Source organism: Phyllobates terribilis, unplaced genomic scaffold (genome assembly GCF_046119375.1).
Source record: "Phyllobates terribilis strain yellow unplaced genomic scaffold, ASM4611937v1 Scaffold_5__5_contigs__length_657084704, whole genome shotgun sequence".
Lineage (NCBI taxonomy): Eukaryota > Metazoa > Chordata > Amphibia > Anura > Dendrobatidae > Phyllobates > Phyllobates terribilis.
Genome location: NW_027362765.1, coordinates 19,460,809 through 19,483,172, shown reverse-complemented (window position 1 = coordinate 19,483,172; position 22,364 = coordinate 19,460,809). Strand labels below are relative to the sequence as shown.

Below are 22,364 nucleotides of genomic sequence, written 5' to 3'. Positions count from 1 at the left end.
CACCTCGTACACGGGCGGCTCCGCTCCGTACGCCTCGTACACGCGCGGCTCCGCTCCGTACGCCTCGTACACGCGCGGCTCCGCTCCGTACAGCTCATACACAGACACGGCTCCACTCCGTACACCTCGTACACACGCGGCTCCCCTCCGTACGCCTCGTACACACGCGGCTCTGCTCCGTACACCTCGTACACACGCGGCTCTGCTCCGTACACCTCGTACACACACGGCTCTGCTCCGTACACCTCGTACACACACGGCTCTGCTCCGTACACCTCGTACACACACGGCTCCGCTCCGTACACGCGCGGCTCTGCTCCGTACGCCTCGTACACGCGCGGCTCCGCTCCGTACGCCTCGTACATGCGCGGCTCCGCTCCGTACACCTCGTACACGCGCGTCTCCGCTCCATACGCCTCGTACACGCGCGGCTCCCCTCCGTACACCTCGTACATGCGCGGCTCCGCTCCGTACACCTCGTACACACACACGGCTCCGCTCCGTACACGTCGTACACACGGCTCCGCTCCGTACACCTCGCACACGCGCGGCTCCGCACACCTCGTACACGGGCGGCTCCGCTCCGTACGCCTCGTACACGCGCGGCTCCGCTCCGTACGCCTCGTACACGCGCGGCTCCGCTCCGTACGCCTCGTACACGCGCGGCTCCGCTCCGTACGCCTCGTACACGCGCGGCTCCGCTCCGTACGCCTCGTACACAGACACGGCTCCACTCCGTACGCCTCGTACACACGCGGCTCCCCTCCGTACGCCTCGTACACACGCGGCTCCGCTCCGTACGCCTCGTACACACGCGGCTCCGCTCCGTACGCCTCGTACACACGCGGCTCCGCTCCGTACGCCTCGTACACACGCGGCTCCGCTCCGTACGCCTCGTACACACGCGGCTCCGCTCCGTACGCCTCGTACACACGCGGCTCCGCTCCGTACGCCTCGTACACACGCGGCTCCGCTCCGTACGCCTCGTACACACGCGGCTCCGCTCCGTACGCCTCGTACACACGCGGCTCCGCTCCGTACGCCTCGTACACACGCGGCTCCGCTCCGTACGCCTCGTACACACGCGGCTCCGCTCCGTACGCCTCGTACACACGCGGCTCCGCTCCGTACGCCTCGTACACACGCGGCTCCGCTCCGTACGCCTCGTACACACGCGGCTCCGCTCCGTACGCCTCGTACACACGCGGCTCCGCTCCGTACGCCTCGTACACACGCGGCTCCGCTCCGTACGCCTCGTACACACGCGGCTCTGCTCCGTACGCCTCGTACACACGCGGCTCCGCTCCGTACACCTCGTACACACACGGCTCCGCTCCGTACACCTCGTACACACACGGCTCCGCTCCGTACACCTCGTACACACGCGGCTCCGCTCCGTACACCTCGTACACACGCGGCTCCGCTCCGTACACCTCATACACAGACACGGCTCCGCTCCGTACACCTCATACACAGACACGGCTCCACTCCGTACACCTCGTACACACACGGCTCCGCTCCGTACACCTCATACACAGACACGGCTCCGCTCCGTACACCTCATACACAGACACGGCTCCACTCCGTACACCTCGTACACACACGGCTCCGCTCCGTACACCTCGTACACACACAGCTCCGCTCCGTACACCTCGTACACACGCGGCTCCGCTCCGTACACCTCGTACACACGCGGCTCCGCTCCGTACACCTCGTACACACACGGCTCCGCTCCGTACACCTCGTACACACACGGCTCCGCTCCGTACACCTCGTACACACACGGCTCCGCTCCGTACACCTCGTACACACACAGCTCCGCTCCGTACACCTCGTACACACGCGGCTCCGCTCCGTACACCTCGTACACACACAGCTCCGCTCCGTACACCTCGTACACACGCGGCTCTGCTCCGTACACCTCGTACACACACGGCTCTGCTCCGTACGCCTCGTACACGCGCGGCTCTGCTCCGTACACCTCGTACACACGCGGCTCTGCTCTGTACACCTCGTACACACGCGGCTCCGCTCCGTACACCTCGTACACACGCGGCTCCGCTTTGCACACATTGTATACATACAACTTTGCTCCATGCATGTTGTTATGAATTCCCTTGACTCCTCCCCCTTGTGTGACTGATCACATGGCTGTGACCTCATCACAGGTCCTGTGCGCACAGAACAGCCATATATCTGGTGTGCGGCTCTGCAGGTGGAGGTATGTGGAGACCCCCCATTACTGGGCGCAGGGGGCATTAACCCTTTCCCGTCCAGCCTTTTGGGCCTTTACATTTCCTCCGGTCTTCTTGTATCACGAGTTGCCTTTGTGGGGTGGGCTGTATACGAAAGGACCTATCTCTTCATTGTTATAACTTCTATCACCTTTTTACGGGTGGATTGTGGGAAAAAAAGAGCGACTCTGCTGTTGTAATTAGTTTTTATTTTTTATTTTCAATTTTCGCATAAATGCGGTTACTGTTGTGTTGGTCATTATCTATGTGATATCTATTACCATTATCTAGGTGATGTTTTCTCCTCATTCTCTCTCATACGTCTTAGTGATTGCAGTGACGCCACATAAGTGTAATAAAGATGTTTTGGGGTTTTGTTTTTTTTTTTTCAACCATTATTTCATAATTTATCTTTTTTTTTTTAGTTCCACCAGGAGTAAAGGAATTCTGATAGCCCATGTAGGTTCACAGACATTGCATTAGTAGCCATTATTAGGGTGGTCTACAATCATGTCTTCGGGTGACATGAAAGATGCCTCACTTTGTCTAATCAGCTTGATCGTGCTGTCCATGTGGGACTCGGGGGTCTCTAATTCCCTAGACTATGAAACCAGAAGCACCGAGCACACTCATCTCCTCTTCTCTACAATCGGACCCCAAGCCTGCCCATCTCTTATAAATTACCTAGCCAGCTATCTATTTATTATACTTTGTTTATATAGCGCCATCATATTCCACAGCGCTGTACAGGCTTCATCATCATTACTGTCCTCTTTGGGACTCACAATCTAGATCTCCTATCAGAATGTCTTTGGAGTGTGGGAGGAAACCCACATAAACACGGGGAGAACATTCAAACTCCTTAGGGTGCTTTCACATTGCGTTTAGTACACGTTCTGTGGCACCATCGGCGCATATGTCCGAACTCCCCGCAAGACGGGATCCAGAAATATGCGTCGACGGGGCTATAGACTGTAGTGGTTTCGGCAGAGCGAACGTGCAATCTGCTGTGCATCATTTTCCCGAGTGTACACCTACTGGAGGTGGACACCCAGTCACAATCTACTATGTCCATTAGGCGTACACTCCCGAAAATGATACATGTCAGAGTGCACGTTCGCTCTGCCAGCACCATTGCAGTCTATGGCCTCATCAGCGCATGCGTCAAATCACGCTTTGCAGGTGTTTCGGACGTATACCCCGATAGAGCCACCAAGTGTGTCTCTAAATGCAGTGTGAAAGCACCCTTACAGATGTTGATCCCAGGAGAACTAACCATTGAGCCACTGGACAGCCCATAACCTAATTAAGCTAACCCACACAGAGTCACCTTTTTAGTGAGGGGAAAAAAAGGGGTCAACATTAATTGGTAGGGTTTGAAGTAGATATAAGGCTATTGGTAGAATAATCGCTTTTAACAGATTAGACCAGGGGTGGGGAATCTTTTTTCTGCCAAGGGCCATTTGGATATTTATACCATCCGTCAGGGGCCAAACAAATTGCCCGTTATCTCCGCCCACATAGTTTGTCCTGACGCTGGCACTGGTGACAGGATGGAATATTTCATTGCATGCGCCTCATCGTTCAGTAGAGTGAAGATTGCGTGTGCATGCTCACAGAGCAGGAAGAAATTAATGGGCCGGCAAAATATGTCGGCCCAAACACTGCGGTCCCCAGGAATCTGAGAATTGAATGGCATTCCACCCTTAGGCCACGGCCCCACTATCAATATTTGGCCAGTATTTTTTCTCAGGAGTGGGAGCCAAAAGCAGGTGAGGAAAAATCAGAGAAAAGGTATAATAGAAACAAGTCACCAATTCTGCATTTATCACTCACTCCTGGTTTTGGTTCCCACTCCTGAGAAAAAAATACTGACCAAATACTGATAGTGGGGCCATGGCCTTAGCCATATGGTTCCACAGGTCTTTAGGAACATTCACGTTAAACAATTCTAGTTTCGTAGTTTATTTTAAAATTTGAGACCAGCCGGAAATGTTTCTAGTCTGACAGCAGCGCTGGATTTGAAGATTGGAGATCTGAGAGTAAAAATTGAATACTATATGCACAAGCAGAGATTTTTTTTTTAAGAGCCATTATTACAATGGATGCCCGTATTCTATTATTGGATTCGATTTTTTTCTAGAATGGATTCCAATGATAGAATTAATAGTAGCAGAGAAACAGCGCAACCTTGCCTGGTGCCATTTGTAATATTGAAAGATTTATAAATATATAAAATGTTTATTTCTATAGTGCCAACAAATTCCACAGCACTTTACAAGTTAGAGGGGACTTGTACAAACAATAAAGATATTACAGAGTAAGACATAATTCTACAATTTAAACTAGAGGCGTGAGGTCCCTGCTGATAAGCCTAAAAATCTATAAGAAAATAGGGGGGGAACACGAAAGGTAAAAAGTGTTTGTCGTGTATGGTCCAGTCATCATTATAATAAATAGGGGTATTCCAGTAAAGATGCGTGATCCGGTCACCAGCCAGTATCTGTGTAAGTACAGTTATGACAGTAAGTGCTATTTAGTGCATGGAGGTGAAGGAACAGATAATAGAAAGGGCCATATTTTGAGGAAAATTTAGGAAAGGAACAGAGAGCAATTAGATTTATACAGTGATGTGATAGGCCATTCTAAAGAGATATGTCTTTATTGTATGCTTTAAACTTTTAATACGGGGCCTTAATCAGATTGTCAAGGTAATATATATTAGAGAACTGGCATGCAACAAAAGCGGTAATTACAGATTATGGAGAATATTAATTGTAGATCATTGGCGTACAGAAAATGGAAATCTCTATTAAAATTGCTGCGCTCCTGGGTGCGTAAAAGGACTTCGATCAAAGTGTTGATGCTTAGAAATGTTGCCATTTATTGGCGACGCGCTTCAAAGCTGGACTTGCTTCTTTTTCAAGACAAATCACAATCTTAGATCATTAGCAGAACGAAGAGCAAGGGTAGGGTGATAGACAGAGATGAGGGAGGAGATGTACGGCGGTGAAGAATTGTGAAGAGCTTTGTGGGTTTGAGTGATAAGTTTATATTGTAGTCTGTAGCGGATGGAATGACTGGCACAAGGTGGAGGCATCAGAGTAGCAACTGGGCAGAAATAGGCTGCTGCATTCAGAATAGGTTGGAGAGGGGAAAGTTTAGGGAGACTGATTAGTAGAGAGTTGCAATAGTCCAGACGAGAATGAATAAGAGCGAAAGAAAAAGTTTTTGCAATTTCAAAGCCGGATTCTGGAGATGTTTTTGATGAGCAGGTGACATGAGTGAGTGATTGGATATAGGGAGTGAAGGAAAGATCTGAGTTAAATATAACACCAAGACAGCGAACATGCTGCTTTGATGTTATGGTAGAGCCACACAAAGAAATGGCAATATTGGGCATAGGTAGGTTAGTGGAGGGAAAAAAAACAAGGAGTTCAGTCTTTCTAAGATTTAGTTGTAGATAGGGGGTGGACATGATCTTAAAGGGAATCTGTCACCCCCTGGGACGTTTTTACCTGTTAATATGGGCATACAGGTAATAGAATGGTTAAAATAGTCGTACCTGTATGCCCCATATCTGCGGTCTTGATGTCCAGAAATCTGCCTCCGATCTTCATTTGCATACCACCCCCCTCCTATCAGCGTCACAGTGCCCGGTGAAGTAGTAGTGAATCGCCGGCGTCTGTTTAGAAGAACAATGAAGCCAATGCCCACGGCAGGACGGAAAAGGTAAGTATAATCGTGCGATTGCAGGGTTCTGGCGTGGGATTCCAGGGCCAGCAATACACGTCACATGGCACTGTGATGCTGATGGGAGTGGGGATGGTATGCAAATGAAGATCGGAGGCAGAGTTTTCTTCCAGGTTTTCTTCCGGAGCCTGTAAGAAATCATTAGCATACACGAGTAAAACACGACTTCTGCACATTAAGACCACAGTTATGGGTATACAGGTATGACTATTTTAACCATTCTATTACCTGTATGCCCTATGCCCATATTAATAGGTAAAAATGTCCCAGAGGGTGACAGATTCCCTGTAATAACAACGGAAAATCTATTTTGTAGTAATGCGGGGGTGCCAGGAGAAGATACGTAGTATAATTGGGTGTCCTCAGCATAGAGATTATACTGGTGACCAAATCTTCTCATGGTTTGTGCAATAGTTCATTAGAGACAATAGTGAGGGCATTTTCCGTAGAGTATAAAGAGTTGAAACTGGATTGTAAAGGGGCAAGTAGCAAGTTATCTGAGAGATAGTGGATCAGATTAGAGTAGACCAAACATTTCTGGAGATTAGACACAGGTCTGTAGTTAGCAGTGCAGTTCTGGACAAAGTATTTATTTTTAGTAATGGTATACCAGCATGTTTGAAAGAGAAAGGCCAAGGCCCCACTATCAGTATTTGGTCAGTATTCGGTCAGTAATTTTTCTCAGGAGTGGGAGCCAAAACCAGGAGTGGGTGACAAATGCAGAATTGGTGACTTGTTTCTATTATACCTTTTTTCTGATTGTTCCTCACCTGGATTTGGCTCCCACTCTTGAGGAAAAATACTGACTGAATACTGACCAAATACTAATAAATACTAATAGTGGAGGCGTGGCCTCAGGAAAGATACTGGAGGAAAGAGAGAGGTTAACTATTTTAGTTAGATGAGCAGTGACAGCTGGGCGATGGACTGTAGGAGGTGAGAGGAAATAAGTAAACTGGTGCAGGTAGAAGGGAGAGAATAAGAGAAAAGCCTGGTAAGTTCTTCTTTGACCATTTCAAGAGCATAAAATGGTCCATTTTTCTGTAAAATAAATGGCCAATCGTCAGCACTGAGGTTAATGATAGGAGCCTGCACTTTGGGATTGTGGTGAAGTAGGCTTGTTTGGCAAGATCAAAGGCAGTTATATTTTCGTGCATAAACCTATACTGGATGAAGTTTTCTGCTTAATGTAATTTTCTCCACAGATGTTTGGCACACCTAAAGCATCGCTGAAGAAAATGTTTTTGCAACATGTGCCAATGTTGCCATTGTGTGTTCTTTGTGTAGGTGTAGGCTTCATCAAAGACACTTTTTCAGTGTCTTATTATGTATCAAAGCTAAGTTGAGATAGAAGAAGGAGGAGATTGGGACAAATGATGACAGTAAATTCTTAATAGGTTGATTGATTTCATGAAGATTGCAAGCTATATGTAGGGTTGTCATGAGGGGGGCGACAAATATTAACAGAAACGGAATGAATATTGTGTCACAGAGCAGTATAGGATTGTTAGTAAAATCATACACTGAGCAAAGTTGGAAGAAGTTATGGTTCAGTGTATTCCCATCTCCATGTGTAGGAGAGTTAGTAAGATGTGAAAGACCTAGAGAGGAGGTTAGCGACAGAAGATGAGTGGCAGATGGGAAGAATGGATTATAAATATTGATTTTAAAGTCCTCCACAATGACAGTGGGAATGTCACAGGATAGAAAGTGCAGAAACCATGTTGCAAAGTGAACCAGGAACTGGTTGGGTTTGTCTGAAGGTGGTACACAAACACCAACTGACTGTGTGGACATCAAAAGAGGGGTACATAAAGGAGCGTACTGGGGGGATAATCTGAAAAGCACATTTTGAAGAAAGAAGGTGAACATCTCCACATACTCTTTTCTCAGGTATGGGTGTTTAGGAAAAATGTAAGCCACCATACAAGAGAGCTGAAGCAGAGGTGGTGTTAGACTGTTAAATCCAGGTTTCAATAAGAGCCAGAAGGTTTATAAAAATGGAAATGAAGACATTGGGAATGTAGGGAATGTTATACTCTGGCTACAGAGGCCACAGTTGAAGTAGACAGGAAAAGGCCTGCAATGAATGTCAATAAGATAATCAGAGTTTCTGTGTGCTGCGGAAAAGAAGTAAAATTTATCAGTACAAGGTGGCCAGAGTTAGGGGAGATGTCTCCTGCAGTTAGTAAAAGTGACAAAGAGCAGATGGTTCAGTGATTTATAAGAGCGTCTTCAGTGTTGTACGGTGGCAATGGATGGTTTTGAGTATTTTAGGAATGTTTAAAGAGCATCTGAGCTGTATATAGGAGAGGGGAGGAGAGAGGGGCTGACATGGAAGAGTGCACTGAGTACAACTGAGTCATTTATGACATAAATAATCATGGGAAAACTGTTTGTAGCTTAAGTGAACTGGAAGCAAGTTTCTTTGAGTATCTTGCATAGTGTACCCGTCTCCTGTCCTGTCTAATTGCCAGATTTAAATGCTAGACACTTTGACAATTATGGCGTTTTGGAAGGATGTTGATAATTTTAATTGTAACTGAAGGGAATAATAAAGGACCAATATTTTGCTGGAAAAATCACCGGAGAAGCCAGACTTTAGAAAAATGAAATTTAAGAATTACCAGCTAAGTCTATCGAATGCCTTTTCAGCAGATGACAGAAACAGCTTTAATTTTACTAATTGTAACAAGGTTTGTTAAGAATAGAATTTTCATAGTGCTGTCCTTAACTTCTCTCCCAGGATTAAAACAAACTTGGTCTGTATTCACAATTAAGTGTAGATTTTTTTTAATGCAGAAGGCAATTAATTTGCTATATAACTTAATGTCATTATTTAAAAGTGAAAACGGTCTATAATTATAACATTTTGTTATACCTTTGTCGCGCATTGTATTATTACATGAAACTCATCTTCCTCACATTTAGGTCCCTGCAATATCAGATCCTATTAGTGGATATTTTCTTTTTAAGAGAATTTTCCTGACTGACCCGTCAAGGATGGATAGGGACAGGGACAAGATGGCAGAGAGGATATTACACCTCACCCTAGAGATCCTCTTCCGGCTTACTGGAGAGGTGAGAGATTCTGTTGACGTCACATTACATCATGCTTATCTATGATAATAACACTAGATTAGTAAATTTTATGAAGCAGAAACAGAATTCTTTTCAAATTTTTTGCTACACGCAAATTCGGCAAGATCACGGCCTGCTGGCAAAATGGTAAAAAAATAATTAATACTGCCCACCTATTCTGTTTCTCTCACAGCCCACCATCTAAGCCTCCTCGCCTCTTATTTTTGCCTTCCCCACCACATGTAAGGCAACACACATCATAACATTGCGGCATCAGAATTTTCATCGGATGGTAGAGCATGCAATGACATTAGAGGCCTACTAAGTCAAGCAGGTGAAAGTAGGATGCACGCAATAAGGGAAGACAAAAAGAAGAGGCATGGAGGAATGTACAGCAGGCTACAGATGAGACAAAACAGGTAAGCGCGCCGAGGTATTAATTTTTTCACATCCTACATTTATTATGTGCTTGATTCTGGATAGACCATAATAATAAACATTCAATTGGCATCACATAACTTCAATGTAAAATTGAATTTTCTTCTCAAATTCAAGTTATTTGCTGAATTTGTATTTCAGCAGACATAACTAAAGAGGTGAGGGGCTCTGTTATTGTCTACAGTGAAATTTATTAATGTATCTCCATAACCAGGATTACACAGTAGTGAAGAAGACCTCTAGTGAGCGTTGTCAAGACCCTGTATCTGAGGGATGGGGAAGACCCCTGAGCCCAATGATGGGGCCTCCACCTCACCCCCTGATACATGAGGACATCAATGACCAGAAGATCCTAGAACTCACCTACAAGATGATTGAGCTGCTGACTGGAGAGGTGACACTGCTGGGAATGCTGGGACATTATAAAGTAATACAATGAAGGGATCAGGGGGGTGACTGTATCATTGTATGTGTCAGGTTCCTATAAGGTGTCAGGATGTCACCGTCTATTTCTCCATGGAGGAGTGGGAGTATTTAGAAGGACACAAAGATCTGTACAAGGACATCATGATGGAGGATCCCCAGCCCCTCACATCACCAGGTAATAGACAGGATTAAATACAGATGGCCTATAATTATCTGTATATAAAGAATGAATTCAGTCCCTGTATGTGTTTATTCCAGATCTATCCAGTAAGAAGACAACACCAGAGAGATGTCCCCATCCTGTTCTTCCACAGGACTGTAAGCAAGAAGAACCCAATGTTCCTGAGGATCATCAGGTAGATAGAGAGAAGTCTCCCCTATAATGTGTAGAAGGATGTGAAGGTCTTTTGATTATTGAACCCTGCTTTTGAATTTCTACTGGTATTGTGTTGGTGGCCTATCCTAAGGTTAGGTCATCAATATCTCATACCTGGAAACACTTTTAGCCCCTTACATGCTACGGTCAATAACAACTGTGGCATCTAATCAGTTATACAGGACAGAATGCTTCAATAAAGAAGTTTTGCAGTGACAAATGATTTACCAATCATAGATTCGTGTCCCAATGTAAGACTATTAATAGAAAAAAAAAGCAGAAATCGTCTAACATTAAAATTAAACATTGGAATTTGGGGTTTTTTAGTCACATCATCTTCCTAAAAAATGGAATTAAAAGAGGTTGAAAAGTGATATGTTCAAATAAGTGGAAGCAATAAATTATAAGCCTAGCCCTAAAAAAAACTATTTCACAAAAAAAGGAAAGTTTACAGCTATTGGGATATGATGACAAAATGTAATGTTTTTTTTCTCGCATACTAGTAAAACATAAATAATATAAAAATGTGGTAATAATACTGACCAGGAGAATAAAGTTATCATGTAATTTTTACTGCACAGTGAATGTCTAAACAATGAAACCCAAAAAAACTTTGGCAGCATCTTGGCTTTTTTATTCATTTAAAACATTTTACGTGACTTCTCCATCTCTTTGTGAATTTTACATTATTTGTTTCAGCGTGAAGATCTGACCCATATTGATACTACAGAGACATATGTGAGGGGTGATGATGAGCGGAGTAATGAGGAGATTCCTACAGATAACCGCCCAGGTGAGTCGTTTATTTCTGCACCATCTGCTGTTGTATTAATGAGGAATTTTTCCAGTTTTTGGATTTGGGAACCATTTGCTTCTATTATATAAAGTTACTTTGCACTTCCAGGATACAGAACATGGAGATAACAAGTATAGACAGTTATTGTGATTATTATTAGGAATGCTGGTCATCAGGGTCTTAGAGGTAAAAGTCCTAGATACTAGATCATCATTAACACAAAAAAACTTGTCAAGTGTGAAGGTTGAGAATCATCCCGCAAATTAGATGAATGAAGTAGTCATGTATCCTGTATTATATTTTGGCTTCCTATTCCTCAACACATCGTTCAAGATTTTTCCAGCTCTATATCCTAGGTCGTAGTAATTAGCATTGTCCACAAATTACACAACATACTCATCTAACAGTAGAATCTTCATCAGAAAAGGAATAAAATTTAAACTGACATCAGTAGAGGGCGAGGGATCCATCGGTGAACGATCTGATATTTCTTGACTCTGACTATTAGTTGTCTGACCCATAATCACTACTGAACTAGAAATGTCGCAACATCTATCTTTTTTCATGAATTTTTTATATGATTAATATTTCGCTACTTACTTTTGTGCTCTAGCTGAGGGATCATCACTTATTTCTACCTCATTGCTGATGGGACACCCAAGAATGTGCTGTTTAAAAAAAAAAAACATTCTCAAATGAGTGCTGTGAAGAGCTGATATGCGGGTAGAATTTTTCTCCTATGACTAATGCAGAAAATGACATATGTCGTAGAGATGTGCTTTAAGCATTCTTTTTCTACTGTCCTGTCTGGCTTGGGAAACTCTTTTAAAGGTGTCTCTATCTACCCAGGACACTACATTAAAATTGACCTCGAAAACAACTTGGCCAGGTTGCAATGTTTCATCCTGTTTAAACAGTTTTTAAAGAAATGATAATTGACTAAAGATGAGCGAAAAGATTCACAAGACCCCAGTCAAGCTGCCACATTAGTATTGTGTGGCTGCCAGACGGGAGCCCTACGAACAGCCTCCTACCTGCCTTAATTCTCGTCACCTCTTCTGATTTAGAATGACGTCATCATTGAGGCATGACGCACTCATGATTTCGAGCTGTTAATCCAAAAAGGTGCCAAAATTCTCCTGTCAGCTATCTTTGGCTGCTGGACCAAAGTTCTGCGAATCTGTTCTCTCATCCCTATAATCGATGTTTATTTCGAGCTTAGGAATATTCTGATGTAAAGTCCCTCAATAAAGGCATCTGTGGAGACATGGGGGGCTCCCGTAGGCAGAATACTACTCAGACAACACAGGATTAGGGTAAAACAGTGTGGCAATAATTTATTGAACCACCAAACAAACAGTAAACATATAGAACAGTCCCAGCAAATACCCAAGATGGTGTAAATTTCAAAGTCTCACCCTTCTGCTGACTCGCCGGGATCAGAGCAGCTGCGACTCCTGGGATTCCAGAGCTGACTACCCCCACCAGTGGCACCCTGCTTTTGGCAGACCGCCACAGATAGGAGGTAATAACCAGCTTAGGAAGCTGACGGTCCAATGAGGTATGTAACCAGGTGACCGGAGGGTCCCAACCTGGCTTCTCCGAGCGTATCCATGGGGCCGGTGACTGGAGGGTCCCAACCATCTACATGGGACCAGTGATAGTCAATGGAGCAGATCTGTGTTCTTCCAGCTGGGGCCGTGGTCCCCTAAGCTGACATCCTGTAGAGTCAAATCTGTGTCCCTCTTTATGCAGCAATGTGTCCTGGTTGCTGTTCTTTAGAGTCTTTTGGCTGTGATTTTGTAAAGGTCCTCTCAGAAGGATAGGGATCTTTTTTATATCCACATCTGTGGTTCATGTCATCATCCACAGGTCATTGGGAAGGTGGAAGGGGCTCATCTCATTATTTGAGCATTTCATTAATTTGCATAGTTTGTCCTCCACTGCTCTGCAGGTCAACAAGCCACAAGGACTTATACAATGGTAATAAACATATTAGCAAACATCATTGATCAATGACCCTGCATCCCAGACTTGCAAAGTTAGCAGGCAATAAGTTGCAGTAAATATTAACGCAAGTGTCATCATCCAGGCTTATACAAACAATAGTATGTGCTTCTTGACCAACCAAAGAAAAACACATAAATACAAAAGTCAACATAAAGATAATAGCATGTCTCCTGGCCTACTGAAAATTTACATCTGGCATAATTGAGTTAAAATGCTGTGTCCTCACAGCATCTGAGAATGACAGCTGATATCACTCTGTCATGATGATTTAGTTATTAGAGCAGACTGGTTGCCTTAAAAAAGTGCTTCTGATTGAAATCATTGTCTTCTTCTGTTAACCATGGTTACCTCCAGGAAACACATGCAGTCACCATTGCTTTGCATCAAAAGAGCTTTACCGGAAAGAACATTGCTGCTTGTAAATTTATTGGATCATCAAAAACATCAAACAGAGAGGTGCAATTTCTGTAAAGAAGGCATCAGGTGCCAAAGAAACCCTAGCAAGTGCTAGGGCCAAGAAAATTCAGCTACGGGATTGTTTCAACACCAGTGAAAAGCTTGCTCCGGAATGGCAGCAGGCAGATGTTAGTGCGTGTACACGCACAATATGGTGAAAACTTTTGAAAGCTGTCATGATGTTAAGAAGGGCAGCAAAGAAGACACTTCTCTCAAAGAAAAAAAAAATAAAGGACAGACTTATATCTACAGGTAGATCCGGGATTGGATGGCAGAGGACTGGGGTAAAGTTAATCATTTTTCCAGATGTCCCAAACAGTCTGAAAACAAAATGTCTGAAGAAATAAAAAAATGTGAGTCATGCCAATAGTAAAGCATCCTTAGACCATCCAAAGGAGGATTCTCACTCACTATTTTGCTCAAGAACACTGCCATCAGTAAATCTAAATATCCTTAAAATAGCAACTTCTCCCAACAATCCAGAAGCAATGTGGTGATGATGCTTTTTCCAGTATGATAGAGATCATGTCACAAGGCAAAGTGATAACTAAGTGGCTCGGTGAACAAAGCAGTGAAATTTTGAGTCCATACCCACTAAACTCCCCATATCTCAATCCCATTGAGAACCTGTGGACAATCCTCAAAAGCGGGTGGACAAACAAAAGCATAGAAATTTTGATAAAGTCCAAGGACTGGTTAAGGAAAAATGAGTTGCCATCAGTCAGGATTTTGCCCAGAGGCTGATACCCAGCTGCCTGAGCAGGTCTTGAAAAATAACAGTCAATACTGTAAATATTGAGTTTTTGCATAAACTTGATGTATGCCAATAAAAGTTTAAATACTTATTAAATGCAAATTGTACTTCAGTAATGTCAGGGAAATATCGAAAAATATTGAAAATATTCTTTCTCCCCCCTGTCATAGATATCAAGAAGTCTTTCTCCCAAGCCCCTGTTCACCCCTCCCTTATCCCCCATTTGTCATAGGAGAGCTGACAGTCCAGCATCTGTCTATCTGCAAATTATTACCTACAGTAGAAGTGACTTGTAAAGCTACAACCTAATTAAAATGCGAGGGTCTTTCTCCCTGGCAGAAACAGGGGGTGATTAGACACAGGCTGGCAATCAGTTTAATCGTAACTGTTGGAGCTTGATTCCCAGGATGTCAAAGGGAGTTTTAGTCGAAGCAACAGTCTGACCGGAGCCGATATGAAATATGGAATAGTTGAAGTTCCATAATTCTAATAATAACTGAACCTATACTTTTAGTGTCAGAGTCAGCCAAGGAGCAATATGCTTATTTTTCCATAGCCGTAAAACCCCTCCGTGGAGCTGTAGCACAAAAGCACCAGAATAACGGGTCGCAAATACGAAATGCGTGGTCTCTAAATGAAGGTAAAATCATAACGGAAAAAATGGCAATAAGTTATCGCAGAAGTTAGCATTTTTAATAAAAATGTGCCAGCTGGAGACCAGCCCCGTGATGTCAGCACAGGGAGTGTGGATAGGTCTCTCCCTTCAGCATAAAATAGTTTGCTGAGGTTGAAGCAGTACTCTTTGCAGGGAGCATATGTATCATAAGCAAGGGGTCACGCTCCGCTGAACGGTCATAAGGAGAGCTCTCCTCCAGCTATATTGAATTGTCGCAGCGATCTTTATAGAGCAAGTTTCTTCTTTAATCCTTATTATTTTGTGTAACTGCTTATGTATTGTAATGTCTCCTTTGTAAAATCCTTGTATATATTTTTCCTAAACACTGCCTCCCTTTTGGATTAAATAGAAAGTTTAATAGTTCTGTTTCTTTTGTCCAGTAATCGTTCCCTCCCCCAAAGCCATACGCTACCAGAACGCAGGCGTCCGGTCAGGCCTGTATTATATTTCAAACTCGGCCGGTAGTGGCAGCGAATAATATTAATAATCGGGCTATCGTGAAGCTGACAGTGACCATACAGGGGTTTTAAATACGTATTCCATGCACTAGAATCCAGAGGTGTGACACCATACGCTCACTGGTCGCTTACCGATACCTACGCAGAGAGTAGTGGGTACCATGTGCTTGCGGATCCCTGACGAAATCGTGACAGAGTGACGGCACAGTGAGATATTGCGTGATCTCCCCGGTGTCGTGTCTGTGGAATCCCTGACAAGTAACAATAAAAACATCTGACTAAAAGATCTAAAAACACTGAAGCAGCTAATTTTGTGAAAACCAAAATTTGTGTTTGTCTCAACTTTTGGCTACGACTATAGCATACCTGGGAGCTCTTACAGATACTTGATTTTTTTAAGTTTGTGGGCACAGTCTATTGAAGAATCCATTTTCATTGCATCTGTGAAGATGGCCAGCATAAGTTCCCATACATAGTGGACCAATAGCTCTTCCTTGACTGTCTCTGGCAGTCTTGTAAATGAATATCACAATGCCTGGATCTGTTCTCCATGTTCATTGACTTAATTTTACAAGATTCCAGGTCCACCTCTATATCATCGCATTCAGGACTTTTGGTTCTTCTTTGCACTGAAGATAATTCTTAATGACAATGGCTGAATGTCTTTGGTCATTGTCCTGATGGTGCTGCATGATGGATAATATCTATTTCTCAGTACTGAGGACAAGATCAGGACCAAATTCCCAACTCCATTTACTGAAATTCAGTGCCAAACTTGCAAGACCTTCCACCATGCTTCACTGTTCCTGCAGACATTCATTATTGTACCTCTCTCCAGCCATTCTACAAACAAACTGCCTTCTGTTACAGCCAAACCTCTTCACAAGTCCAGATCAGAGCAACTTGATGCCTGTTTTCTGTACCCCAGTTCCTATATTTTTTTTAGCGGAGTTGATTCATTTGGCTTTGTTTCCATGTCAAAGGTGTGGTTTTGACCGTAATTCTTCCATGAAGACTACTTCTGGCCAGACTTCTCTGATCTGTAAATGAGTGTAGCTGGTCCTACTGGTTTCTGCCAGTTCTGAGCTGATGTCACTGCTGGAGAGCTTCCAATTTTGAAGTGAAATAAGCATGATGTGTGTTTCATCTGCTTGGGTAAGATTCCTTGACTGACCACTGTCTCTACAGTCCTCAATGTTGCCAATTTATTAGTATCTTAAGGCTATGTTCACACATGTTGTGTTTTTTTCCTGCTGCAAATCTGCTGCTAACTTTTCTCTGGCAGGAAAACAGCTGTGTAAAGAAAAGCGCGTATTTGTTGCGTTTTTACTGCGTATTTTTGACCACTCATTACTTCCTATGGGTGAAATAACGCAGCAAATACGCATGTGCATTTTCTGCTGCAGAAACGCTGAAAGAAGTGACATGCTGTATTTTCCAAATATGCAATCAAGGCAGAAAATACGCAGCAAAAAAAAAAGCAACATGTGTGAACAGAGAATTCTGGTTTCTCATACACTTTGCTTGTACTGCTAGACCCAGCTGAAACTTTGTATAAAAATCTGCTGCAAAATACGCAACAAAACACAACGTGTGTGAACATAGCCTAAATGCTGAGAAATACAGGCAGATCCTTATCTGTTAGGCTGTGTGCCCATGTAGCGTTTTACAAGCGTATTTGATGCGGAATTTCCGCAGCGGAAACGCTTGTAAAATGCTTGTTAATCCGCACCCCATGGTCCTCAATGAGAATCCGCAAGTTCTATGCCCATGCTGCGGATTTTTCCGCAGCGTTTTTGATGCGCACAAAAATCCGCAGCATGTCAATTAATTTTGCGTTTCCGCATGCGGAATTGCCTTTCCAATGCAATAGAAAACGCAAGGCAATTCCGCATGTCGAAAACGCGCGAAAAACGCGCGATAAACGCTTGCGGAATTCCGCATGCGTTTTTCCGGGAGAGGACATGCAGAAATGAAGCAGAAATTTTCTGCTTCATTTCCGCAACGTGGGCACATAGCTTTATGTTATATCAACAGGGAGGCATCTGATTGGTTACAAATTTATTCTGCACTAGAATAACGACCCCAAACATTCATTCAAAGTTATTGAGAACTATCTTCAGCATAAAGAAGAACAATGAGTCATGGGAGTGATGATATAGACCCCACAAGGAGCTTGAGCTCAACATCAAGTCTGCTTGGGATGAACAGATAGAAGAATTTGTGCAAGCCTACATCCACATTAGATCTGTAGTGAGTTCTCCATGATGTTTGGAACAACCTCCCTGCTGAATTCCTTCAAAAATTCAGTTGAAGTATACCTAAAAGAATTGATGCTTTGATACCATTTTGAAGGCTAAGGGTGGTCACTTAAAATATTTAGACGTTTTACATTTTTCTTTTTTTCATTCACTTTCTATTTTAATTGTTAAAAATAAAGCATTTTTACTTTGCAGCATTTTTTCCACACCGTCCTAAAATTTTTACACAGTACAGTACATTTTACTGCATGACTTTTAATTTTAATAAAAAGTGGAAATGGTTTAAAAATTAAAAAAAAAACAATGAAACTTTAAGGTATTTAAATTCAAACATTATACATTTGGGTTTATTTTTGGCAGATAATTTTACCAGAAACTCAGATGTTAAAGCAGATGATTGTAATATCACACAAGATACAAATGAAGATCCTGTCGGTACCCCAGACATACCTTCAACCTTTCTCAACAAAGATTCATGTTTGTATCCTTTTATACAAAGTCCTTCTTCTCATTCATCACAGATTGTTAAACAGCAAATCACCAAGAAATCAAATTTTGTTGGCCATCAAAAAGTTCACACTGGAGAGAAACATTATTCATGTTCAGAATGTGAGACATCTTTTACCAATGAATCGGACCTTGCTGCTCATTACAGAATTCACACAGGGGAAAAAACAATTTCAAGCTTAGAATGTGACAAACGTTTTAGTGAGAAATCAAATTTTGTTGAACATCATAAAGATCACACAGGGGAAAAGCCATTTTCATGCTCCGAACATTGGAATAGTTTTAACCAGAAATCAGCTTTAGTTGCACATCAAAGAACTCACACAGACGACAAACCGTATTCATGTTTAGAATGTGAGAAATTTTTTAGCTTGAAATCAAATCGTGTTGACCATCAAAAAGCTCTCACAGGGGAGAAGCCACATTCATGTTCAGATTGTGGGAAATGTTTTACCAAGAAATCAGATCTTGTTATACATCAAAGAGTTCACACAGGGGAGAAACCATTTTCTTGTTTAGAATGTGGGAAATGTTTTAGCCAGAAATCAAATCTTTTTACTCATCAGAAAATTCACACAGGAGAGAAGCCATATTCATGTTCAGAATGTATAAAATGTTTTAGCCAAAAATCAAATCTTCTTAAACATCAGATAATTCACATAAAGGAGAGACCATTTTCATGTTCAGAATGTGGAAAATGTTTTACCAAGAGATCAAATCTTGTTAGACATCAGAGAAGTCACACAGAGGATAAGCCTTATTCATGTTCCGAATGTGGGAAATGTTTTACCAAGAAAGCAAATTTTGTAAGACATCAGAGAAGTCACACAGAGCAAAAGCCATTTTTATGTTTAGAGTGCGGGAAATGTTTCAGCCAAAAATCAAATCTTGTTACACATCAGAGAAGTCACGTAGAAAAGAAGACATTTTAATGTTTTGAATGTGTTAAATGTTGTTCTTAAAAAGCAAATCACCAAGGATATGAGTAATTTTTATGTACCGAGGGCAGATAGTGCTTTAACCAAAACTTGACTCTAATTGTAAATTATAGATCTTACATTGGAAAAAAAAAGTTGCCATGTCCAGAATGTTGGCAAAGTTTTTTTAACCACAAATAAATTCTTAGAAAACTAAGAACTGACATGGAGAAATACCTATTTTTGTTGTCAATAATACAAAAAAAAATAGAATGGCTACTGATAAACTGAATTGGCTCTCATGGGACAAAATAAACTATCTGGTGAGTACTGCGTACGAGAGGTAACTACCCTCAATGTCTGACCCTTTAACGAGACTTGTAACATGACCAGGGATAAATGCATTGCCAATAAGGCTCCATACTCACCTGGTCTCTTGAAGGATATCCAATACTTCCTCAAACTCGCATATTACGTGAGAAATATAATATGATACGTGAGAATGGGAAAGCAATATAAAGTGATAATTATCAAAAAGAGCAATAACCAATAAATGTCTGTGTGTTTATCCAAAACGCAGATAAGATCCAAATAACACACCGAAATATCAGTTTGGGGACTCAATGCCCTATAACGAAAAGTCTGACACATCCCCCAAATGCAGCTTTCTAAAATATTTTTACAACAAAGAGATATTATAATTGCAAATGCATTTCAGGCATTTTGATTTTTTTTCTCTTTACAGCATTTACCAATCAGGTTCATTAATTTTATGTCTTGATAGATCAGACTTTTATGGAATGCAGTTATACCACATATGTTTATGTCTCTTATTTCTTAATTTTTAATTTTGGGGGAAAAAAGGGTTATTTTGAACTTTTTTATACATATTTAAAAAAAAATTTTTTTTTCTTTAGTTTTTAACTCCTTTAGGGGACTTGAACCTGTGCTTGTCTGATCACTTATACTATATACTTCAATACATCACTATTGGATTATACAGTGAAAATGACATTCTCCTAGTAAGTCCAGCCATAGGCTGGCTTCAGACGAGGACAAAGATGGCAACTGTGGGGGCCTTCAGCAGGCGCCTAGGTGCCAAGTCAACCCCTTTGGCACCCCATGATTGTGTTGTGGGGGGTTATGGTTTTGTGCAACGGCATGCTCCCGGACCACATGCTTTAAATGCCAGAGACTGACAGAGGCGTTTAAGGTGTTAACAGCAGTGGATGGAGCTCAGCTCCGCTTGCAGCTGTTAAAAGCAGATGCTGGCTTTGTTACACAGTCAGTGTCTGAATGGTGCAAGCTTAGCTCTTGAGCCTGCATCAAAAATGGGGCTCTGACATCTGACATACCAGTATCATATGTCGGAAAGGGGTTACATTTGTTTTGGAAGGAAGATACTTCATTACTGTCAGTTTTATCTGTGTGAACTGGTTCTTGTAGGTAGGGTAGTAATGAGCATCACAATTTGTTGTCTTTTCACTTGTCTTTTTGTAAGGATTATTGTATAATAAAGTTCTCGGATTTAAATTCATGTTTCTCTGTAGAGTTCTCTTTTATAACATGTTCTGTATAATTCCTGATCTCACAATCTTTTGCAAAGTTTGTCAGCTGCTACTTCAAAGATCATCTGAACCTTTCCTAAGGATTGCATTTAGCTCACCATACGGCATTCTAGCAATTACATGTGTTTAATGATGCAAGCTAAGTTTCAACTTTCATATCAGAAGCCCTCAAGATGATATGTTTGGCTTGGCTACATGCAGCAAAATTTACTCAGTTCTTGCTCTGACCACTTAGAGGCAAACAAATAGGTCATTTGCAAAGCTGTGAAACCACTGAATAGACAACAAGGAGGGGAATCTGTAGTCAAAATCTCTCCTTCCACATGGTTAGGAAATTATGTGAAAACTTTTGCCCCCATGAACAAACCTCTTGCTTGGAAAACATGGCTCCTGGGGTTCCTTTACACTTTTATTTCCTATTGTTTCAGGAAACACAATAGTTGGATCGCGACCCTATCTTTTGTATTTGTACTCATCATTGCCTTTATGCCCGTTTTTTGTCTAGTTCTGTGTGTTTTGCGCCTCTTACCGTATATACTCGCGTATAAGCCGACCCGAATATAAGCTGAGGACCTAATTTTACAACAAAAAACTGGGAAAACTTATTGACTCGAATTTAAGCCTAGGGTGGAAAATGCTGCAGCTACTGGTAAATTTTCCCATCCTGGTAAGTATTGCCCACTCATCACCAATCCTGGTATGCATGGCCCCCTCATCCCCAATCCTGGTATACATGGCCCCATCATCCCCAATCCAGGTATGCATGGCACCCCTCATCCCCAATCCTGGTATGCATGGTCCCATCATCCCCAATCCTGGTATTCATGCCTCCCTCAACCCAATCCTGGTATGCATGACCTCATCATCCCCAATCCTGGTATGCATGGCACCCCTCATTCTCAATCCTGGTATGCATGGCCCCATCATCCCCAATCCTGGTATGCATGGACCCCCTCATCCCAATCCTGGCATGCATGGCCCCATCATCCCCAATCCTGGTTATGTATTGCACCCCTCATCCCCAGTCCTGGTTATGTATTGCACCCCTCATCCCCAGTCCTGGTTATGTATGGCACCCCTCATCCACAATCCTGGTTATGTATGGCACCCTTCATCCCCAATCCTGGTTTTGTATGGCACCCCTCATCCCCAATCCTGGTTATGTATTGCACCTCTCATCCCCAGTCCTGGTTATGTATGGCACCCCTCATCCCCAATCCTGGTTATGTATGGCACCCCTCATCCCCAATCCTGGTATGTATGGAACCCCTCATCCCCAATCTTGGTATGTATGGCGCCCCTCATCCCCAATCATGGTATGTATTGCGCCCCTCATCCCCAATCCTGGTATGTATGGCACCCCTCATCCCCAATCCTGGTATGTATGGCACCCCTCATCCCCAATCCTGGTATGTATGCCACCCCTCATCCCCAATCCTGATATGCATGGCCCCCTCATCCCAATCCTGGTATGTATGGCTCCCCATCATTACACACATTAAAAAAAATAAACACTCATACTCACCTTCCTCCCCTCTGCTCCAGTTCTGCCAGCAGCAGCTCGCCTCCGCATCTGAGCAGCGCATGACATCACTGCCATGTGAAGAGTGAACATAAATCCTCTAAAACTAAATTTTATTAAGCAATATTAAA

At 42.8% G+C, this 22,364-nt stretch overlaps 1 protein-coding gene across 1 annotated transcript; it reads left to right on the top strand.

The window, feature by feature from the left end:
• The first annotated feature begins 2,167 nt into the window (after positions 1-2,167).
• LOC141270548 (uncharacterized) lies at positions 2,168-20,682 on the top strand. Its single transcript, XM_073680609.1, has 7 exons — positions 2,168-2,221; positions 8,964-9,068; positions 9,721-9,900; positions 9,984-10,107; positions 10,191-10,288; positions 11,008-11,101; positions 18,080-20,682. Exons 2-7 carry the CDS (start codon positions 8,991-8,993, stop codon positions 19,156-19,158), a joined length of 1,653 nt encoding a protein of 550 aa, XP_073536710.1. The 5' UTR covers positions 2,168-2,221; positions 8,964-8,990; the 3' UTR covers positions 19,159-20,682.
• Positions 20,683-22,364: the final 1,682 nt, after the last annotated feature.

Coding starts and splice junctions, on each gene's coding strand:
- LOC141270548 (XM_073680609.1), top strand. CDS start 8,991: ATGGATAGGGACAGGGACAAGATGGCAGAGAGGATATTACACCTCACC. Junction 9,069..9,720: donor TCTTCCGGCTTACTGGAGAG/GTGAGAGATTCT, acceptor CTCCATAACCAG/GATTACACAGTAGTGAAGAA. Junction 9,901..9,983: donor TTGAGCTGCTGACTGGAGAG/GTGACACTGCTG, acceptor TGTATGTGTCAG/GTTCCTATAAGGTGTCAGGA.